This window comes from Melospiza melodia, chromosome 27 (assembly GCF_035770615.1).
Source record: "Melospiza melodia melodia isolate bMelMel2 chromosome 27, bMelMel2.pri, whole genome shotgun sequence".
NCBI lineage: Eukaryota > Metazoa > Chordata > Aves > Passeriformes > Passerellidae > Melospiza > Melospiza melodia.
In genome coordinates this window covers 3287831-3309858 of record NC_086220.1, presented here as the reverse complement: position 1 = coordinate 3309858, position 22028 = coordinate 3287831, and the positions used below count along the sequence as shown (strand labels likewise).

Genomic DNA, 22028 nt, shown 5'->3' with positions numbered 1-22028 from the left:
ACCGCCTTGGGGAGAGCAGGGGATGGGCAGGGATTCCTGAACCTTGATTTTTGAGGGGTGGGCGCTGCTGCTCTGACATTGGCCTCTGGGAAGTGCTTCCTGGCTTGGAGTGGAGGTGGGAATAGCTGTGGGAGTCAGATCCCATGCTCAGTCTGGAGAAGAGAAGGTTCTGGGGAGACTCTTAGAGCCCCTTCCAGTGCCTAAAGGGGCTCCAAGAGGGCTGGAGGGGAACTTTGACAAAGGGCCTGGAGGGACAGGACAAAGAGGAATGGCTTCTCACTGCCAGAGGGCGGAGTTAGATGGAGATATGGGAAAGAATTCTTCCCTGTGAGGGTGGGGAGGCTCTGGCACTGGGTGCCCAGAGAAGCTGTGGCTGCCCCTGGGCCCCCGGCAGTGTCCAAGGCCAGGTTGGATGGGGCTTGGAGCAGCCTGGGACAGTGGAAGGTGTCCCTGCCCACAGCAGGGAGTAGAACAAGAGGAGCTTTCAGGTCTCTTCCAGCTCGAACCAGTCTGGGATTCTGTGGTTTTGGATCAGGGATCCACCTCCTTCCACATCCAGCCAGCTTCCCTCCATTCTCCTCTGGCTTCCTCAGGCCCATGATTGAAGGGGAATGGGGACCTTTTGGGGACCCCCTTCCCCAATCCAGGCATACAGCAGATCCTGTCAGGTCCCTGCTGGAGGTTTTTGTGTCTTTTGGCCGGAAAGTGGGGTGACTCTGCACTCCCTGATCGCTGTACATCTACCTGGCACCCAGGTAGCCCCCTTGACCTGGGTGGGTGTCCTATGGGACTATGATGTTCCCTGGGTTCTCTGCACCCTGGAGTGCTGGACTGGGGACGGGGGGAGCTAAAATGTCGCGCGCGACAGGATGAGGTTGGGCTGAGCCCGCAGCCGGGTCCCGAATTTGCCATTTTTTGCCTTAGAACCTCAGCGAGGCCGCCATGCCCTTTAAGAGGCCTCCCACTTCCAGTCGAATGGAGGCGCTGCTCCCCACCCCGCGCCGGTCCTCCGCCGTCCCGGCATGCACTGCGCCCCCCAACCCTACACCCCCCCCCGTTTCCCCCCCCGCTTTCCCCCCTATTTCCCGCCATTGTGCCTGGGCGCGCGCGGTGCCGCGTGACCGGGCGGGGGGAGCGCGAGGCGGCGGGCCCGGGCCATAGAGACGCGCGGCCGGGGGGGTGGGGTGGAGATGGTGGGATAGAGCGTCCCCCCGCCCTGCCGGCGACCGCCCCGAGTCCGCCAGGGCCGCCCCGAGCCCGCCGGGCCCGGACAAAGCGCTGCCGCCTCCCGCCCCGCCCCGCCTGCAGCCCCGCCGCGGAGCCATGTCGGCTAGCAGCCTCCTGGAGCAGGTAGGAGTCCCCCCGCCGATACCGGGACGGCCCTGCTGGGCGAGGCCGCGGCTCTGGGCCTAACGGGTTGCGCCCCGGGCCGGGCGGCGGCTGCGGCCTCACTCCTCTCCCGTCGCATGGCCGCGCTCCATTGTGATGCGGCCGGGTCGGGCCTGTCCCCGCAGGGCTCGACCCTGCCGGGCCGGATCTCTCCCCTCCCCGGGCCGGGTCTGTCCCTGCCGGGCCTTGGCTCTCCCCGCTCTGACGGGTCTGTTTACCCACCCCAGATCTGCCCTCCCCTCTCTCGGCCGGGTCTGTTTACCCTCCCCAGCTCTGTCTTCCCCTCACTGGGCCGGGTCTGTATCCTCACCCCAGCCGGGTCTGTTCCTCTGACTCACCGCTTTCCCTTTTTCTTTCCCCACGTCGCTGCTGGCGCGCCAGAGACCCAAGGGCCAAGGCAACAAAGGTGAGATCCCGGGGGGTCGGGCGGGCCTGGTTGGGAGAGGGAGGATCCCTCTGCCGGGAGGGAAATAAACCCTGCGACCCCGTCTGCCTGCTGGGCTGGGGATAGTTTGCAGGTGGTGCCTGTGCGGTGGGAAAGTGTCTTGTGTGCCGTGGGCTGAGCGTGGTGTGTTAGAATTGGCAGAAGTTCATTATATTCTCGGGTTTGACTTTAAATACTTTAAGCTCATAATAATGGGAGCTTATTGCCTAGGTTTTTCTAACTTTACGCATCTCTTCTCAGTGCAAAACGGCTCTGTGCACCAGAAAGATGGGTTGAATGATGATGACTTTGAGCCCTACCTGAGTCCCCAGGCTCGCCCGGTAAGTACCTGTTGCAGGCAGGAGGACCAAGAGCAGCAAGGTTTCCTGCTGCTCCAGTGGAGGGAAGTTTGGCCTCCTTGTATGTTTCCCATCTCCACTGATTGCATTTTGATGTTTGCCAGCTGCCATAACTAATACTCTATCCTATATCTGCATTTCTGCTGGTAGAAAGCATTGACTGCCCTTAGATTGTGGTGGGTGAGGTAGGAAGGTTTCTAGCAACTTTTTGAGAACTTCCTGGAGTTGGTGTCCAGCTCTTTTTTTTTCAACGTGACTGTCTCAAAGTCACCATTTCTGCTCTTTCAGTTTTAGTGTTGTGACTGTGTTGGTTTCTGGTTCTTTACACCAGAGAAATGTGCTGAGTTGGGTTTTGAAGTTGCTTCACAGCAGGCTACTGTACCTTTCAGAGGATCAGACCAATCTTCTTACCTCAACACCAAGTCAACTGATGATGCCTATCAGGGGGATTTCTCTGTTTTTCACAAAAAAAACCCAAACCCAGAGCCCACATGTGATTCAAGTTTTGAGACTTTCTGAGAAGTTGAGCCAGACAGTTTTGGAGCTTTGTGACCAGATCCTGGAAGTCAAACTTGCAGCTACTTTTCCTCTTCACTTTCTCTTAGAGTAACACCACTGTTAACTGGTGTTTGTTTTCTGTAATGAGCTGCAGGGGAGTGACACAGAGCAGATGGAGTTCAGCTGATTAGATGTACAAGTGAGTACATAGATAAACATCTGTAATAGCACTGGAGCAGACAGGTTGCTGTCTTGCCTTCTCTTTCCAGTTGCGATCAGTAAAAATCAGCTGATCTAGTTTCCCCTTTTTGTGTATGCTGTATATATATGTGTATATAAATGTGCTGTATTTTTGCATATTTTTATTTTTTAGTACGTTATTTTTCTCATGTAAACGTGATGCATGTTTTACTGGAACACATGAACAGGTTACTGTCTCAGTTAAATTTTCAGCAAGTATTTTCCTAGTTTGTGCTAAAGATCTGAGGATAAGTATTCTTTATCTGTCAGCTGTTCATAATCTTCAGAATTCAGCCTGTCCATCAAGACAACTCACTGCATTCAACCCCTTGAAAAGTTACAAGCCTAAATTCAGCCTTCATAGGGTGAGAGAATGTTATTGCTTTCTCAAGTCTTGAATAAAAGCAGTTGCTTTCCTAGTAGCTGTTGTTTAATGCTGTTTTTTTTCTTTCTCAGCTATCAACATCCCTAATTCCCAGCTTCTTTCTGAATATGGATGTTTTTCATACAAACTGCAGTTTTATTTAATTTCCCAAAGACAAAAAGGTTACTATAATTTTGAAGCAACGCAGTATTTTACTCTCTTTTACATGTTTTGATGAAGTATTTCTGGATCTTTAATTTCTTTCAGTGTGTCTCAGGCTGGTAAAAATGCATTTTAAAAATAAGGAAGTGGTTGTATGTGCCCCAGGAGACAGAAACTGAGCCAGGGCAAGATGAAACCACCAAGTTAACTTGGAGTGGAACCTTTGAGTGACTCTGTTCCTTGTTGTGCTGTGTAGAGTCCAAAACCTCCAGAGCTCAGTCTGGAGGGAGGCAAAAATACATAGGTATCCAGGGGTACACCTCTTTAGTGGAGATGGGAAAGGGAGTTAGAGAAACTGCTCTGAATAATTGAAGTAAATGAGTTTTGGAGTTGATTCCTGAGCTCTCCACATACCCGTGAGGTAACCGTGTTGTAAAGTTTCACTGCTCCTTATTTTCCGCACCTACTCTTTCAGGTCTGACTGTTACTTTTCAGTTCCCAGGAGGTTACTGTGTATTTTAAAGCTCAGATACACAGTAAATGATTTTTTAATCGTTTAAAATCCAAAAGCTCAACAGCAAGGCTCACTAAGAACCTTGGTCTGAGGTGAAGAGGAACAGTGAATTTGAGGAAATAACTGTGCGAAGAGTCTTAGTCATGGAGAGAATGAGAAGCTGGTGTTGTTTTATTTGCATGGTAATCAGCAAGTGTGTCGGCTGTGTCAGGGCAGGGGAGCAGAGTGAAGTGCTGTTTGATAACAAAGCAGTGTTGAAGACATTCAGGTGGAGAACAGCAGCGACTGTGTCCCAAACAGTGTCCCAAATTCCCAAATCTGCTCTGAGCTGCCTGTGCTCAACTCTTGAACTACTCTGCTCTCTTACCTGTATGCAAGTGCTTAGTATTCTACAGGTCATAGCTTAATATGCCCTGTGTTGGATATGTCAAAGTTGGACATAATTGACCAGTGGGAAAATATTTTAAGCTGGCAAGAAGAAAGATTTTTTTTTTTTTTTTTTATATCTGACAGTGATGTGCTTTGAGTACTCTTGTGGAGAAATGCTCTGCCTCAGGTTTAGGGATGGGCTGGCATGTTCCTGTTTCTTTAAAGCTGAGTTCAGGAGAGAAAATATTACTCTTATCATTGAGGCAATAAACTTATGAAGTGATTTTAGTGGCTCAAAATAGTAATAGGAAGTTTAAGTTTCATTTTTCTTACAAGTTAGTGTCAGTGTTGGTGCTTTTGGACAAATTAAGTCCTGGATTTAGCAGGATTCAGTTCCTCAGTGTGTAAAACTCTGGATGAGAGTCAGTTTTTTTACTAATTTGCTTTTGGGAGACGTTTGTGAAATCAAAGCTTGAACAGAGCATCTCTTGAGTTTTCAGGCAGTACCACAGAAATCTTGTCTCAGAACACATGGTGTTAAATAGTTCCTATTAATTTCTCTAAAGTTGGGGGTTGGTTAGCCCCAAACCTGTTGCTCTCCTGTAAGTAGAAGGTAGTGGCAAACCTTCAGGTATTTCTGGAGAGTGCCAGAGCCGACTTGAGAGACTCCCTGGATTTCAGTGTAACGTAAAATCCTCTGGGAGCTGTGCTTCGCACGTGAGTGATTCAATGAAAAATGGAGCAGAGCCTGCTGCAAGCCAAGCTTTTAGCTGGGAACTGAATGCACCTTTTATCTCGTCTGTACTGGGCTCATGTCTTAGGGGCTGGGCAGGCGAGGCTGCTGCTCACAGGTTCAAATTACTCAGGATGATGCCCATTAGCAGGACTGAAACCACTCCCCAGAGGGGACCTGGGTTTGAATGGGAAATGACAGATGTTTTTCATGTAAGCAAATCTTGGGGATGTCTGAGACTTCCCTAATTGTCAAATTAGGCATTTGTTTTTTGTAACCTGAAGGCTACTTGGATGTTAAAAGGGAGATCAAGACATGGAGGCGGGTTTTTTTTTTCCTCTCTGGATTTGAAACCTGCTTGTGCTGGTGCTGTCACTGTGCTGCAAAAGGCTTCTGTTGATTACTTCCCATTTTCAGGTAATTTTCAGTGTGTACCCACAGCACTGGAGGAGTTTGTGTTTTGAAGAATAGGGCTTAAATCCCTGTTTGTTTGCAATTGCTTGAAATATTGTGAAGTGTGGAACTTTTAATTGAAGGAATAAAGCTGTTTTCATGGCTAGTAAGTTTAAGGAAAGCAATCAGGGACACTTGTGATTTTCACTGTGTGTGTCTTCTGGATCCTTTTCTTTCTTATTCCCCTTCTCTCTGCATTCTTTCCCCAGATCCTCCCTGGAACCCCCTAATATGGGTTAAGTATGTTACACAAGCAGGAAAAATCCTTGTTGGAGGTAGCTACTAGCAGAAGATGATATTTGGATGCAAGATACTGGATTTATAGCCTGAGCAGGAGCTCCGGGGATTCTCAGTGTCCAGTGTATGTCAGGAACACCACACACTCCCCTCTTGGCATGAGAAGCTTTGTCTTTAACCTTTCTTAGCCTTTATCTTTAACCTTTCTGGCAATGGAACAAATTTTTGAGCCCTTCTAACAAAGGAGGTGTTCAAGGCTGGGCCTATTTGTCTGCCCAGTCCTAAAGCAGGAAGGAGCAGGGCATGGGGAAGTCTAAGGTGCCTTTACTCCTGGTCCCTTAAAATTGGTTCACTTCCTTCTAACAATTCAGTGCTTATGTTTTTGTGGTTTTCTTTCAGAATAATGCATACACTGCAATGTCTGATTCCTATTTACCAAGCTACTTCAGTCCCTCCATTGGATTCTCCTACTCCTTAAATGAAGCTGCCTGGTCTACAGGGGGAGACCCCCCCATGCCCTACCTGACCTCATATGGACAGCTAAGCAATGGGGAGCCTCACTTCCTTCCCGATGCCATGTTTGGGCAGCCAGGGGCCCTTGGCAGCACTCCATTCCTTGGGCAGCACGGCTTTAACTTCTTTCCAAGTGGGATTGACTTTTCAGCTTGGGGAAATAACAATTCTCAGGGACAATCTACTCAAAGCTCTGGCTACAGCAGCAACTATGCCTATGCTCCCAGCTCACTGGGAGGGGCCATGATCGATGGGCAGTCAGCCTTTGCCAATGAGACCCTCAACAAGGCTCCTGGCATGAACACTATTGACCAGGGCATGGCAGCCCTCAAGCTGGGCAGCACGGACGTGGCGAGCAGTGTCCCGAAAGTCATCGGTCCAGCCGTGGGGAGTGGGTCTATCACCAGTAATATTGTGACGTCCAACAGTTTGCCTCCGGCAACGATTGCACCACCAAAGCCAACCTCATGGGCTGACATTGCCAGCAAACCTGCCAAGCAGCAGCCCAAGCTGAAGGCCAAGAATGGCATTGCAGGGCCAAGTCTTCCGCCTCCTCCCATAAAACATAACATGGATATCGGAACTTGGGATAACAAAGGGGCAGTGGCAAAAGCCCCATCACAGACCTTGGTCCAGAATCTTGCTCAGCAGCCGCCACAGGTATCTCCACAGCCCCTGGGCCAGCAGATCAGTAGTAGCCCACCGGTTACCCAGACTCCGGGTGGGCAGCAGCCGCAGGCACTGCCACTATCAGCCCCACTGCCTGTGCCACCAGCACAGCCCACCCGCTGGGTCGCCCCTCGGAATCGTGGCAATGGCTTTGGCCAGAATGGAGTGGACGGTAATGGAGTGGGACAGGCTCAGGCCAGTTCTGGTTCTCCTGAGCCACACCCAGTCTTAGAGAAGTTGAGATCTGTTAACAACTATAACCCCAAGGATTTTGACTGGAACCCAAAGCATGGGCGGGTTTTCATCATTAAGAGTTACTCTGAGGATGATATCCACCGTTCCATTAAATACAATATCTGGTGCAGTACGGAGCATGGCAACAAGAGACTGGATGCAGCCTATCGCTCCATGAATGGGAAGGGCCCCGTATACTTACTGTTCAGTGTCAACGGTAGTGGTCACTTCTGCGGCGTAGCAGAAATGAAATCTGCTGTGGACTATAACACCTGTGCAGGTGTGTGGTCCCAGGACAAATGGAAAGGACGTTTTGATGTCAGGTGGATTTTTGTGAAGGACGTTCCCAACAGCCAGCTGCGACACATCCGCCTAGAGAACAACGAGAATAAACCAGTGACCAACTCCAGGGACACTCAGGAGGTGCCTCTGGAAAAGGCTAAGCAGGTGTTGAAAATTATTGCCACCTACAAGCACACCACCTCCATCTTTGATGACTTCTCACACTATGAGAAACGCCAAGAGGAGGAGGAAAATGTTAAAAAGGTAACATGTTTGTGTGTCTTGTCCGAGTTCAGAAGGGCAAGAGGTGGTGGGCGCTGCCTTGCACCGGACAAACTCTGGGGTGTGGACTTGTGGATATTAGCCTGCCTTTTGGCTGTCTGCCTCCTCATACCTGGAACCCACACCCAAATAGTAGCCTGACTTTGTGGGGAAGTATGTCCAGAGAAGCCACCAAGGTGATTAGAGGGATTGAGCAGCTCTCTTGTGAGGAAAGACTAAGAGAATTTGGATTGCTATGCCAGGAGAAGAGAAGGCTTTGGGGTGACATAATTGTGACCTTCTAGTGCCTGATGGAAGCCCAGGAAAGATGAAATTAGGCTATTTACGAGGGCCTTAAGAGACAGGACTAAGGGGAATGGCTTTAAATTGAGAGAATATATTTAGATTGGATATTAGAAGAAAATTGTTCCCTGTGAGGGTGGTGAGGCCTTGGCACAGGTTGCCTGGAGAACCTGTGGCTGCCCCATCCCTGGAAATGTCCAACACCAGGTTGATTGGGGCTTGGAGCTGCCTGGTCTAGCAGGTGTCCCTGCCCATGAGTTAGAATTAGATGATCTTTAACATCTCTTCCAATCAAATCTGTTCCATGATTCTATGAAATAGGTGCCAGCACTTGGCAGAGTGGGGTGAGAAGCCTTGCCCAGGCCCCACCTGCGATTATTGACTGTGTGTTGGTTATGCTGAATCTCAGCCTTTGCCGAGTGCTGTGATGTAAACAAAATGTATTTCTGTGCCATTATCAGCTCCTGGATCAGAGCAGTTTGAAGCTGGAGACCAGGAAGGGATTTGGGAAGTTGTTAGAAACCAGAGCCGGGTCTTAGAATGGCTGCTAATCCACCCCCTGGCCACAGTGGGGTCAGCATGACAGATGTCTCCCTCCACTTGTAAAACCTCTAGGAACAGCAGTTCCTGTCCCTCCCCAGGCAATCTATCCCTCTTCTTAATTATCCTTCCTGTAAGGAGGCTTTGTCTAATGCCCAACCTAAATCTCCCTCACTGCGATTGAAGTCCATGCCTGCTTGTCCTGTGGACACGGTCGCTGTGTTCCTCCTTGCTCTCTTTGGGGCCATGGTGGGCTGTCACCTGCATGGTGCTGCCAGCAGTGTGGTACATGAGCTGAGCTCCCAACTTGCTTTGCAGCTGCTCTCAAATCTTCCCATCGTCATCTACTCCTTAATGATACATTAATTGAAAATCCTGCCCCAAATTCAGGAACCAGTGGACTTTGAATCTTACTTGGGTTCAGCTGTAGTAAAGTCACCTGGTGCCCTTCCCCTCAATGTGGATCTGGCTTATGTTTGATCAAAACGATAATTATAAAAATTAGCATTAGCACAGCTGGCTGGGAGTTTGCCAAGTTTCCTGATGATCTCTTTAGTTTGAGCAATAGGGAATTTTCCCCCCCAAGACCTGAAGAACATAATCAGGAGCTGCAGCTGCTCACTGTGACAGTGAATGCAGTTTTAAATTTTTTTATATATATTTTACATGGAGCATCATATAAATTAAAATAATTAAGCACAAATGTGGTTACTTGCAGTACTTAGCGAAAGTCTGTAAGGGAGGCATAATAAATGGCAAAGTGTGAAGGTGTAAACTGGTGTTTTGTGAGGACCTGATTGTTTTGTGTGATTTCACCTCCTAGAATTGTTTCACTTGTTGTCTAGCCTCTGTCTTCCCTGTGAGGGTGGGGAGGCTCTGGCCCAGGTTGGCCCAGAGAAGCTGTGGCTGCCCCGTTTGTGGAAGTGTTCAAGACCAGCTTGGATGGAGTTGCCTGGTCTAGTGGAAGATGTGCCTGCCCACAGCAAGGGGTGGAGCGGGATCATCTGTAAGGTACTTTTCAACCTAAATCCTTATGGGATTCTGTGAAACCCTCCAGACCTGACTTCAGGGAGCAACAGTTAGCATTGTTAGAGAGTCAGACTGTGGCACAGTGGGAGAATGCAGGGGAAAGGAGAAAATGCTCCTTAAGGACAGGTTAGGGATGGATGGATGAAAAGAGTTAATACTAGGTATGGGTAAGCAGAAGGAGGAGGAGAAGAGAGAAGGCTTTGGGAAAAGCAGACAGAATGATGGGCTCTTCTGGAAGGCTGCTGCATTTGCTGTGTGAAGTCTTAAAATCGGGAATATACTAGAAATAAGGCTTAGCAGTTTTCTTAAAGCTGTAAAGTATCTTTATTCATCTTCTCAGTTGCTTTTTGAAGTCTCCTCCCCTTGCTTGCATCTTGAGACGTGCTGGTGTGGAGAGTCAAAAGCAGCAGCGGTAGTCTGAGTGCCAGTGCTGCCTTTCTGAACCATGTTCTAGAGGATGCAGCAGTAGTTGATTAGGAAAGCACTCTTTCTCTGCAAAGGAGCTTAGTCATAGGTCTTTGGAATTCACAGAGGAGAAGGGAGCTGTGTAAACACAGTTGGTGTTTGCTCTTTGTTATTTACTCATCCTGTGTTTCATGCTCGGGCCCGTGTAACATCCGGCACAGAGGAGGTGACTGGGCCTTGGTCATTCTTACAGCAACAGTTTGACCTCCTCAGTCATTCACTGACACAGCCTGGAATGTGGTTAAGGTTTCTGTGTCTTTTCTTTCATGGTTTCATTGAGGAACAGTTATTTTTGGTGGAGGAGGGTTTTCTTTTTTCTTGGAGTGATTCCTACCATGGGACTAGAGGTGCCAAAAAGCCCAAACCATGCTCTGTCTGCTTGAAGCATCTCAAGTAATCACCTGAATTTAAAAAATATATGAGGAACCAGAACTGAAGCACTGAAAAGTTAAAACACTGGTCTGGCAGTAGCTCCCTGCCTGCTTTTGTGCTGGGGAAATTCCATTGCTCCCAGCTCTTTTATTTCTCCTACAGTGTGAGATGTTGATGCTCTGCAGTTGTATTCTTTGAAGCTTAAATGTTTCAAGGTTTGGCTTGCTTCAAACTTATCCTGAGCTGCAGTTATTTCATTGAGCTGCAGCTTGCCCAAATCTTTGTCTCATTTGCAGTTTGATTGCGGCTTGCTGCCTGAGCAGATGGATGATCACTTGTGAAAGTCTGGAAACTCTTGATTATTCTTTTATACTTCTCCCTGTTAGTCATTTCTTCAGAATCCCCTAAAGCAGGTCCAAGAAATTATATGAAAAATGTATAGTGTTTATGCTGTTTCCATTGTCCAGTGAAGGGAGGGGGTGGGTAGTTAGTTTAGTGTTGAAAACACTGAAATAATCCTCTTTCTTTTCCTGTTGCCTGTGCCCATCCTTTTCCTCTAATGCTAATCCCCATTCCTTTTCCATGTGTTGCTTTGTTCTACTAATCCATTTTTTAAAAAGGTTTGAATATTCTCCTGACCCACAATGGTTGAGCCAACTTGCAGTGCAATCCTGTCCAGCGCAGTCTTGAACCCCAGAATAGCTGCTTTTATGGTAGAGCTTGTCACTGACTTCTTCCATGTAAGAATTCTTTTATCTTTGCTTTAAACAATCAAAACAACTACACAATCCCTGCCCTGTGGTCATGCACTTGGATTTCTAGGAATGCTGTGTTGACCTTGTAGTAAAGGTCTCCCATAATGATCTGCTTGGTGTGAAAGGTTGACAGCTTGTGTTTTGTGGAAATGCAATCAGTGGAAAACTCCAAGGGAAGTTTATTTTGGTTCTTTCTGCCTGCCCAGGCATGAGATATTTGGCTACTCACAGGTTCCAGGGATTTTAGGAAGGCTGTCAGGAAAACCAGTGCTGTGTAGTGTTTAGTGGTAAGATTTGCAGCTGAGAAGAGACACTGTCTGCTGAGACTTTGAATGTTGAGTCAAGCTGAGCTGTGCAGAACGGGGAGAGCTTTGGTGGGGTTTTTCATGATCAGGATCAGCCTCAAAGCACAGAGGTCAGATTGGCCAGATTGGATCTGTTATTTCTGGAATTGTGCTGCTTTGTGCCTCAGATGATGCTGTCTACTGGTTAAGAGAGTATTAATACTGGCAAGTGTCACTGCCTCCTTGGAACATGTGATTTAAGGGAAAACTGAGGGGTGTTGTATGAGGCTGTTTGAAATGGGCAGGCTATTTTACAGTCACTGGAATACATGAATGCTTTCTGATGGATTTTACAAAGCTCTTTTTTACTTCTTCCCAATTTGTAATTTCAGAGGGGAGGAGGGAGAATATTCCCTATAGGGTGGACCAGCACTCTTTTTCCCTGCTGTTAGAGTTGTCCTGAAACACAGGTGTGTGTTTCAGGTTATGTTATTAACATCTGCTTCCCCAGAAAAAGTTCTTATCTTCCAAGCAAGACTCTTTGCTGTCTGTTTCGTTCAGTGAAACCCCAGCGCGTGGTCTGGTTCAGTTCCCTGGATTTTTCCCTAATGCAGAAGTACAGTGGGTCACAAGACATTGCTTGAAAGCCGATTAGGATCCCAAGAAAACAGTTGAGGTGCATTGTTTTGTGAGCAGTCAATCAAGTACAGCTCCATGCACAGTGTTCCTTCCTTGTTCTTATTGAAACTGTAATTCTGCACCAGCTTTTTGCCTGAAAGAAACTTTTATTTTTTTTCTGTTTCAGGTTCATGAAGCTCCTTGTTTTGTGTTGTGGTCACTCTCATTACAATTAGTCCTCTCATTTTCCTGCATGTTCTGGTTTGTACCTGGTAGTAATTGTGCTGTCTTACAGCTTTGTGAGTTAATAATTAGTTCCTTAGTGGTACAAACCACTGGAGGTTTGTCAGTCAGAACAGTGCCAGCACCCTGCTCTACCACAGCAGTTCCTAGGGAAGTCCCTCTTAAACAAGGATGGTCATTACCCAAACTGTGATGGCTAGGATAGAAGTTATTTGTAGCTCCTTCCAGTGACTAGTCCCCAGTATGAGCCTTTTTAATTGACATATAAGTCATATAACAGTGTGTTTGAGCAGTTAATAATGAACCATTTGGGGTTTGTGCAAGAACTTGGAAATTTCTGGTTCTGTATAATTAGATTTTTTTTTCTTAAAAGTACAATGCTGAGCTGCTTTTTTGTGTGGTTAACTGCAGAGCTATTGTAATGTAATCCCAGTTTGGAAGATTTAGATAAAATCTACCTAAAAAGCTTGTACTTTGTTTCTAATCTTGGGGGGAAAGGAAACCACACTCTTCGGTTTCCTTCTTTGTATCTATGCACAGTGGGGAAGGGCTCTGCTGTCTCCATCTCAGCTGTTATTTGTGGTACCATCTGTAAAATACCTTCAGAGAATGTTGCTTGACATTACACCTGCATGGTGTGACAGAGGGCACTGCCAGGGCTTTAACTCTAAAGCAGTGAAGATTTTGAAACATTTAAGTGGAGTTCCTTCCTTTTCTGAAGAGTTTTGTGACACTTATGGTAAGACTTCTTGCCTGAGCGATCGTTTAAGGTCACCAAAGTAATGAAATGCATTTCCCTTGTAGTGATGGGGAGGAATAAAAATCTCCCTGGTTGTTGAAGACCAGGAGAATTTTCTTTCTTCCTAATGACTGGAAAGGACTTGTGTTTTGGGTTTTTTTTTCGCTCCAAAATCAGCCAGTCCAGTTCCAGGCTGTGTTGTGAGCGAAGCTGTCTTTCCATGGAATGCCACTGGGAATCCTCCCAGCTTGCTCTGTCTCTTTTGCTCTAAATATTCATGCATGTTCTCAGCTTTTCACCATTCTGTTTCCTGACCTGTGGGACAAGAGTTCCTGTGTGAGAGTAATTAGAAATGTTTATGGGAATTGGTCTGCTTTATTCAGGCAATTAAATGTGATGTTTAAGAGGAGGTTTGTTTAAGAGGTTTGTTCTTGGCAATTGTTTGAATCAGTTTTAAAAGGTGCCTGGAAAGATTCTGGGGAACAGCAGTGTGCCTGAGGATACCCAATAGCACAGACCACCTTGTGTAAACCCCCCTGTAGAGGGAAAGCCTTGGCTGTCTTCATGCCCTTCTCGTCCCAGGCTGGTTGCTCTGACATGGAAATTAGGTGTCCAAGGCCATGTCTCTTCTTGGTTCCTGCTTGTTCACTGATATGAGTTTGTTTTGTTTAGAGTTCTGTGGATATATGGGTTTGCTGTGTTGGATTTTGATCTGTAAAACAAAAGGCCTGTCCTGCTATGACAAAGAATCACTTTTATTTGCCTCATCTCCTGTCTTCCTTGGTGGTGAGCCCCATTGAGTGAATGGGAAGTACGATGAAGGTGTCAGGCTATAAGCAGATCACTACATGATTTTTATCCTCTTTTCTAGACAAGGATGTAGCTTTTTTTGGTAACCCTGATGGCTTTCTAATGCTAACAGGAAAAGTCATGTTTGGTTTGAAAGTACTGGGACTTGAGACTGCTTGTGGAGCATAATATACAAGTGATACATCATCCATCATTTGTGCTGTGTCTTCCTTGAGCAGATCCTGCTGGGAGGGCCATGGGCTGCAGTAACTCATGATTTCTAAGGCAGTGATCTAAGATGTCTGCCTTGGAGACATGGGCACATGGAAGTCCTGCTGGGTTGTTTGGCTGGGATTGCATCAAACAGCGAAGTGCAACATCACAGGCTGAGTGGGGCTGATGTGTGTGTGTCTGCGTGTACCAAGGCCAGGGTTTGATTACAGGCTCTCCAGGGAATGGTCATGGGCCCCAAGGCTGCCAGAGCTCCAGAAGCATTTGGACAATGCTCTCTAACATGGGGTGGGATTGTTGCTGTGTCCTGTTCAGGGCCAGGAGCTGGACTTGATGATCCTTGTGGGTCCAACTCTGGATTTTCTGATGGGGTGTCTTAGCATTTTGAGGAATGATACTGGGAGTTTCATTGCTCCAATGGAGGAATTGCCTGCTGTTTCCTCTATGGGCAGGCACTGGGTGAGTGATGCGTTTTGCTTGGAGGACTTTCTCAGGCCAAACAGACTGTGCCTGGCCTGGCCTGCCCAAGGCAGGCCTGCAGCACTGGCAGGTTCCAACAAACTAAGGTTTGTAAGCTTCACAGCTGGGAGCTGTGCCCTGGCTTCTTCTCCAGGTCCTCCTTTGGCTTAGTCTGGCTATTTCCCTATCTGTGGTGTGGCAATAAAATCCTTACCTTTGCTGGGAGTGTTGATGCTGAACCTTGGTTGTCAGTCAAGGTCAGAGTCTCTGAACAGATGGGCAGTGTTGTCTCTCACTGTCATTTTGTCAGGTGCAAACACTTGATCCTTTTTTTGTTGGCTCCCCTGCAGTGTGAATATATAAGGTGATCTCATATTGCTCAGTTGCTGTTATCAGGACCTGGCTTGTGGCATGGCTGCAGCCCCTGGGGACAGTAGTGACAGGACTGAAGTTGCTTTGAGTGGTGCGATCAGAGAGCTCCTGTTTGCGTACTTGCTTTGTGTGAACTTTGTGTCAGCACAGGATTTGAGCTGTGGCACAAATCAACCATTTCCATGAGGTGCTGCTCTTGCCCTTCCTGTTCCTGGGGGGTTTGATGGATGGGGATGAGTCTGAGCAGGTGTCTTTCTTATTTCTTCCCATATGGATCAATAAGATATGACCCAAGTTTAATGAAACTGCAGCCAAAGGGCATAAAACACTTATTGATGGAATCCCTTTGCTCTCCAATGATCATATCCCAGAGCAAAGCCCAGTCTGCGTGCACAGATGCTGCTTTGTCTTCTGGGGCTGTCGCGTAGCTGGGTGGGCTGTGACACCTACACTGCTACATAGCCTGTGGATTTGGACAAGGATGAGCCAGGAAGGACAAATGTTTGCAATGTGGTTGAGCCTTGCTGTGTATTCTGGTAGATCTGGCTGGTGGTTGAATGATCACTGTAATGCTCCTGAGGATAAGATGTCTTGGATTATTCCTCTGCTCCACTCAGATGACACCTTACATGCAGTGCTGCATCCAGCTCTGAGGATTCCAGCATCAGAAGGATGTGGAGCTGCTGGAGAAAGTCCAGAGGAGGCCACAGAGATGCTCCAAGAGCTGGAGCCAGGCTGGGAGAGCTGCAGGTGTTCACTTGGAGAAGAGAAGGCTCCAGGGGGACCTTACAGGCCCTTCTAATGCCCAAAGAGGCTCCAAGACAGCTGAAGAGGGACTTTTGACAAGGAATGGAGGGACAGAACACAGGGAATGGCTTCTCACTGCCAGATGGGATATTGGGAAGGGATTGTTCCCTGGGAGTGTGGTGAGGCTCTGGCACAGGGTGCCCAGAGAACCTGTTGCTGCCCCATCCCCAGAATTGTTCAAGACCAGGTTGGACAGGGCCTGGAAGAACCTGGTCTAGTGGAAAGTGTGCCTGCCCATGGCAAGATGAGATTTCAGCTCTCTTCTAGCCCAAACCTGTTAGGTTCTGTGGTTTTGGATCAGGGATCCACCTCCTTTCATATCCAGCCACCTTTCCTCCATTCCCCTCTGGCTTGCTCCTTGAAGCAGGCTCTTGACTGAAGGGGAATGGGGACCTTTTGGGGACCCCCTTCCCCAGTCCTGGTTTACAGCAGGTCTGAAGTGAAGATGTTCACTTTGGCCCCCTCTCTAGCTTGGTGACATGGGGAGCGTCTGCTCCAGGCTCTGTTCTGACACATCGGTATTTAAGAGTTTGGATTTTCCCTGGGGTTGGCTCCTTATTAGCTGCATGCAGGCCTTGGGAGCAGCATCATCTTCTCAGCAGGAAGAGGTGATTCAATTAGGGTCCAGCTGCTCAGCTAACAGGGTGATGTGTGCAGCAGGAACCTTGGCCACTGTCCCAGCCCAGGACACTGGCCTTGGAGATGCACAGGGCATGATTGAACATGGCAGCCAGCTTATCCCATGTCTGCATTTGGGAAGTGGTTACATTAGCTCAGGCAGTTGCAGCTGCTTCCCAAAGGGATGTGTGACTTTGCCATCTGTCCCTGTGTAACATATATAACATGCTAGCTGCTGAACCAGGAACAGGGCTTGGCACCTTCCTTTGGATTTGTGGCTCTCCCTGTGGTGCTTTTTGTGCTCTGTGTTCAGGCCTGGCTCTGCTTCCCAACCTAGCAGTTGGATTTTGCTGTGCTGTTGTGGTGTTTTGGCAATGAAAGCATCTGCAACAGACTTGGGCAGGATTACAGGAAAAGGGGAATTAAATTGACTTACTTGGGTAACTGTTCTTGATGAGAACATGTGCCTTTGTCTGATCCCTGTCCCCAGAAGACAGCAGAGGATCATGCTGGCCTTGCTCTGCATCCTACAGAGGAATGGGAAGTAAAGCCTCCTTGGGTCTGTGGCTGAGGCTAAAGCCAGTGGTGGTATTCTAAGCTGGAGACCAGGCCTCCCTTTTTGGGAAGGTTTCTAAGGATAGATGGCTGCACGTGTTGTTGTCCGAGGATTGAAGCTGTTTGGGGATGGGCTCTTCCTGGATTCAGCAGTGGCAAAGGATGAGGTTTCCTGTAGCAGCCTGTGTGCTTGTGGCAGAGGTTGCGTGAGCTGCCAAGATGGGAAGGTGCCCCCCCATCAGCAGGTTAGCATGGGACTGTGGGAAGCAGGCAGGGGACTCTTGCTGCCCTTATTTCAGGTGATACAACTCCAGGCAGAGAGGGACATGCAGGGAAACATCCTCAGCTGAACCAAAGTACTAGGTTCAGAGCCCTGACAGCATCTCCTCTGAGTGAAGAGGGAAAACCTGCTGTACCTGTGGGTACCGGCTGCAGGTATGGCTTTGCTGTGGAAGTGGGATGGACTTGGCACCTCTTGGACTAGTTAGGTGGTGATGGGCTCACTCCGCAGGAGCTGGAGCCCTGCAGTGCCTGTCATGCCCAGACTACAGGCACCTGACTGTCTTCAGGGAAGAGGCAGAGCCAGGGAGAAGCATCAGCTCAGGGCCCTCTGGCTGCTGACAGGTTTCATTTTTTAGGTGGTGTCTTATGATCTGGGAATGACACTTCAAACACCTCATAACCCTTTGAGGAAGCCTGGACCTGCTTCTGTGAGAGCTTCTCCATTAAACCCGAACAGAACTCTGAAGAGATGGGCATGGAGTGCTGAGAACACCAAAGGGGGTAGCAGCCTTTGGTGTCTGGGGGTATTTGGTGCTGTGCTGCCTCTTTGTTCTGGTGCAAGTGTTTGGACAGGGTGTTTTCACAGTGCTGGAGGAAAACCCAGGGTGATAGCAGTCAGTGGGAAATTCCTGTGAAGTTCTTGTTTTTCAAGTGAGATACCATCAAGTTGTGACAGGGGTATTGGAGAGATTTTCTGCAGGGGAGCTGGGACTGTTTCAGTCCCTGCAGATCAAGGCTGATGTCAGTGCTCCCTGGGTTTGGGCTCCAGCCTACTTTGATGCCTACAGGGGAGTTCAGGTGGCATTTGTTTCATAGAATCATGGAATGGTTTGGGTTGGAAGGGAACTTAAAGACCATCTCATTCCAATGCATATATACCTTCTTCTAGACCAGGCTGCTCCAAGCCCTGTCCAACCTGACCTTGGACACTTAAAAGCATGAGGCAGCCACAGCTTCTCTGGGCACCCTGTGCCAGGTTCTCACCAGCCTTACGGGGTAGAATTCCCAAGATATTGCCTAACCCTTCCTTCTGGCAGTGGGAAGCCATTCCTCCTTGCCCTGTCCCTCCAGGCTCTTGTCCAAAGTTCCTCTCCAGCTCTCTTGTAGCCCCATTAGGCACCAGAAAGGGCCTCAGAGGTCTCCCTGGATGAACCACCCCCAGCTTATCTCCAGAGCAGAGGGGCTCCAGTCCTCAGAATGTTTCTGTGGTCTCCTCTGGAGTTCTTCCAGCAGTTCCACATCCTTCTGATGTTGGAATCCCCAGAGCTGGATACAGCTCTGCAGGGGGTGAATCACCTGAGATGAAAAAAGGAGAATAAGGAGCTGTTTGACCTCAGCAGTGCCACATCTCTGCAGTGACTGGATGCAGTAGCAGCACTACTTTTGACAAGAACAATGCTCTTTTCCTGGCTTTACTGGGACAGGGTCTGTGGGAGAGCCATGTCTTGGAATGCCGATGTGTAACAGTAGTGAATAAAACTGCTCTCAGTTAATATGATCTCTGTTATTTTTTTGCAGGAACGCCAAGGCCGTGTCAAGTAAAAGGCCATTCCTCCAGCACAGATTGCTGCAGAGATTGCATCCCAGCTGTCTTTCAGAGAGAGAAAGGAGCAAGAGTATCCCAGAAAGAATTAGGACTTTTTTTTCTTAATTCCTTTGACTTCAAACAGACTTTTACAAACTTCCAATTAAAAAAAAAAAAGTATTGGAATATCACAAGACATAGGACTAAAAAAAACCAAAAAACAACTACAAAAAAATCCCTTCTAGGTAGAGTAGAGGTAAAACCTGTCCCATTTCTTTTGGTTTTGGTTGTGATTTCAGAGCATACACTTTGTTTTTGTCTTTTTACTATGGTTTTGGATTTTCGAGTCCGTAAGTGGCATATGCCTTTTTTTTTTGTCTAATTTTTAATCTCATTGTTCCTCCTCTTTCCACCCTGTTGGGCCTCCTTCCCTGGTTTTGATATTTGCACTTGGAGCACTGAATTATAGCATCCACCATGCAAAGTGGAGTAACTTTTTTTTGTTTTTCTTTCCCCGGACCAGAAGAGGAGGAATTCTGTGAGGAAGCTGGGGTTTTGGCCTAAGAAGAATTGAACAGAAAATTGTCCCCGAGGTTATGTCTTAAAGGTGGTTCATTTTTCTCTGACCCTTTGTTACTCAAAAGTCAAGTACTAGGAGTCCTAAGAAATGTTCTGTTCTTGTGCATTTTATAGATTTAAAGATTAGGTCTGGATGAATTTGATTTTTTGAAAGCTGAGAACAGTGGTAAAAACTTGCCTTGTTTACAGGAAAATGAATTTTGGACAATAAAAAGCCCAAAACAAACAAACCAAGGAAGAAATATTGTAAAATGTGTAGTGACTATGTTTCAGTTTCTTGTTAAGCCAATGAGGACTGGGCGTTGCCTTTCTTTTCACCATTAATCACTTCTCATTAATAAATGTGAGATCCTGTTGAGCATCACTGTTGTCTCCTGCTCCCTTCCCCTTGCTGTCAGCTCCTCAACTATTGGAAAAATACCTGAAAAAAGTAGTGGAGAGGTGTTTTCTCCTTTAGTTTGAAGTAAAGTGCTCTCATCGTGGCATCCCCAGCAAAATCCTGGGGCTGTTCCAAGCCCCTTGGGATTGCTGTGGCTCCGTAGTGTCACCTGGCTCCAGATGTGAGGGGCAGTGCCCACCTGGCCTTGCTCCCAGGATTCCTTCCCATGTCATGGGTAAGTTGGGGACGATCCAAACTCCTTCCAGGAGTGGAAGATGCAGATGCCTCACAGCCCAAATCATCTTCCCTGGGAAAAACACATGGTGAAGAAAATAATAAAAAACCTCCCCATCCCTCTTCCTCTTCTGTCATCATGGACCCTGCTTCTCCATTTTGGTGGAGTCCACCTCTGTGCAGCAGCCTGTTGCTCCAGGAGGTGACCCAACTAACCACTGACAAGCACTGCTGTGGAACAATGTCAGGTGTCCTGGGGGCATGGCCAGTGTCAGGGCCCCCAAGTACCAACAGACTTGCTGAAGTAACTTGGTGAGTGAGTAAGTGAGTGAGTGGTGGAATAAAACCATACTGGCTGCCTTTTCCTCCCTTAGAACTGGGGAATGAGCTATGAGGGAGCCCCGGTTAGGAGATGATACAGAGATGGCAATTTGGGGGAGCCGAATGTCAGAGGGAGAGAGTGAAGATGCAGTGGAGGAGAAGGCAGACTAAAAGAGCAGTTAGGTGGGGGTCCTCCCAAAGAAAGGGAGGTTACAGCCCTTTTGGAGCTGTAAACTCCAAAATTCTCTGGAAGTTTTGGGGGTGTTAGTGCAAAAATTACAAAAACTGGTATAATTTCTTTTATGTATATAAAAAAATTATTCTTGTTAAAATTTATTTCAAAATAGAACCTTGTATCTACTGTACTATACACAGGATATTGGAGTATTAGAAATTCTAAATAGAGATATATACAGGGCTTAAAAAAACAAATACAACTTTAATGTATATAAAATAAAAAATAAAGGGCTTTAAAATGGAAGAAAATATCTCCATGATGGCACTAGTAATATATCGAACTATTCAGAGTTTTTCTCTATCTCAGCGTAAACAGTCAGGTCTTGGATGGGACTGAAATTGCTGCAGCAAACCGGTGTTAAGTATCAGTGATAAGTGCCAGTGGGAGTGGCTACAAAGGGAGGCCATTTTCCATGGGAAAAAGAAGCCATTTCCCCAGGGACTGGAAAGGTGGCTTTTTGGGCTCTAAGAACTTGCAGGGTCCTTGTTGCTGGCAGCTTTTCTTTTGGAGAAATCCAGCAAAGTTTGCAAATTTTTCGCCCGGCAGCTCACAGTCTGCAAGTGCAAGCAAACGCAAAGGGAGGCCATTTTCCATGCCAAAAAAGAGGTCATTTGCCCAGGGTCTCAGTATCAGATTAAATCATTTGGGGCTCTAAGGACTTGCAGTGTCCTAGTTGCTGGCTGCTTTAGTTTTGGAGAAATCCAGCAAAGTTTGCCAGTTTTGAGCTTGGCACTGCCCTGTCGGCCAGGATGAATGACCCCAAATGGAGTCCATTTTCCATGGGAAAAAGATGTCATTTCTCCAGGGTCTGGGTGTCAGTTGGAATGTGGCCATTTGGGTTCAAAAGCCTTGCAGGGTCCTAGTTGCTGGCAGGTTTAGTTCTTGACATATCTAGCAAAGTCTGTCAATTTTGATCTTGGCACTGCCGTGTTGGTCAGGGTGAGTGTCCGCAAACGGAGGCCATTTTCCATGGGAAATAGAAGTAATTTCCCCAGGGTCTGGGTATCACTTCAGAGGTGGCCATTGGGCTGCTAAGGATTTGGAGGATCTTTGTTGCTGGCAGCTTTAGTTTTGGAGAAACCCAGCAAAGTTTTCCAATTTCTCACTTGGCACAACTCATTCTGCCAGTGGGAGTGGCTGCAAATGCAGGCTGTATTCAATGGTAAAACGATATCATTTCCCCATGGTCTGGGTATCAGATAAAGGTGGCATTTGGGGCTTTAGAGATTTGAACTGTCCTTGTTGCTGGCAGCTTTTCTTTCGGAGAAATCCCACAAAGTTTGCAAATTTCTTGCTTGACACGTCACAGTCTGCCAATGGGAGTATTCTTCATGAGAAAAAGAAGTCATTTTCCCAGGGCCTGGGTATCAGATTAAATAATTTGTGGCTCTGCGACCTTGCACTGTCCTCTTTGCTGGCAGCTTTAGTTTTGGAGAAATCCAGCAAAATCTGCCAATTACGGACTTGGCACTGCCCTATCATCAAGGGCGAGTGGCCGCAAACGGAGGCCATTTTCCATGCGAAAAAGAAGTCATTTTCTCAGAGTCTGGGGATCATGGTAAATGTGGATTTTGGGGCTCTAAGGACTTG

The 22028-nt window shown here is 47.5% G+C and overlaps 2 protein-coding genes across 4 annotated transcripts in view; both read left to right on the top strand.

The window, feature by feature from the left end:
- Positions 1 to 19630, top strand: part of GMEB1 (glucocorticoid modulatory element binding protein 1) — a 31240-nt gene extending 11610 nt beyond the window's left edge. For all 3 annotated transcript variants that reach the window (XR_010030720.1, XR_010030719.1, XR_010030721.1), the window contains exons 11-13: positions 1771 to 1795; positions 2075 to 2154; positions 18681 to 19630. The gene's annotated coding sequence lies outside the window, so the exon portion shown is untranslated. The remainder of the gene's footprint in view (positions 1 to 1770; positions 1796 to 2074; positions 2155 to 18680) is intronic.
- Positions 1250 to 19630, top strand: YTHDF2 (YTH N6-methyladenosine RNA binding protein F2). Its single transcript, XM_063177544.1, has 5 exons — positions 1250 to 1350; positions 1771 to 1795; positions 2075 to 2154; positions 6142 to 7704; positions 18681 to 19630. The coding sequence occupies exons 1-5, from the start codon at positions 1324 to 1326 to the stop codon at positions 18702 to 18704; spliced, it is 1719 nt and encodes a 572-aa protein (XP_063033614.1). The 5' UTR covers positions 1250 to 1323; the 3' UTR covers positions 18705 to 19630.
- Positions 19631 to 22028: the final 2398 nt, after the last annotated feature.

What these genes read in the sequence shown, in the direction of transcription:
- YTHDF2 (XM_063177544.1), top strand. Translation starts at nt 1,324, where the DNA reads ATGTCGGCTAGCAGCCTCCTGGAGCAG. An exon ending in CAAGGGCCAAGGCAACAAAG is followed by an intron (nt 1,796 to 2,074) that starts GTGAGATCCCGG and finishes ATCTCTTCTCAG; the next exon opens with TGCAAAACGGCTCTGTGCAC. An exon ending in TGAGTCCCCAGGCTCGCCCG is followed by an intron (nt 2,155 to 6,141) that starts GTAAGTACCTGT and finishes GTTTTCTTTCAG; the next exon opens with AATAATGCATACACTGCAAT.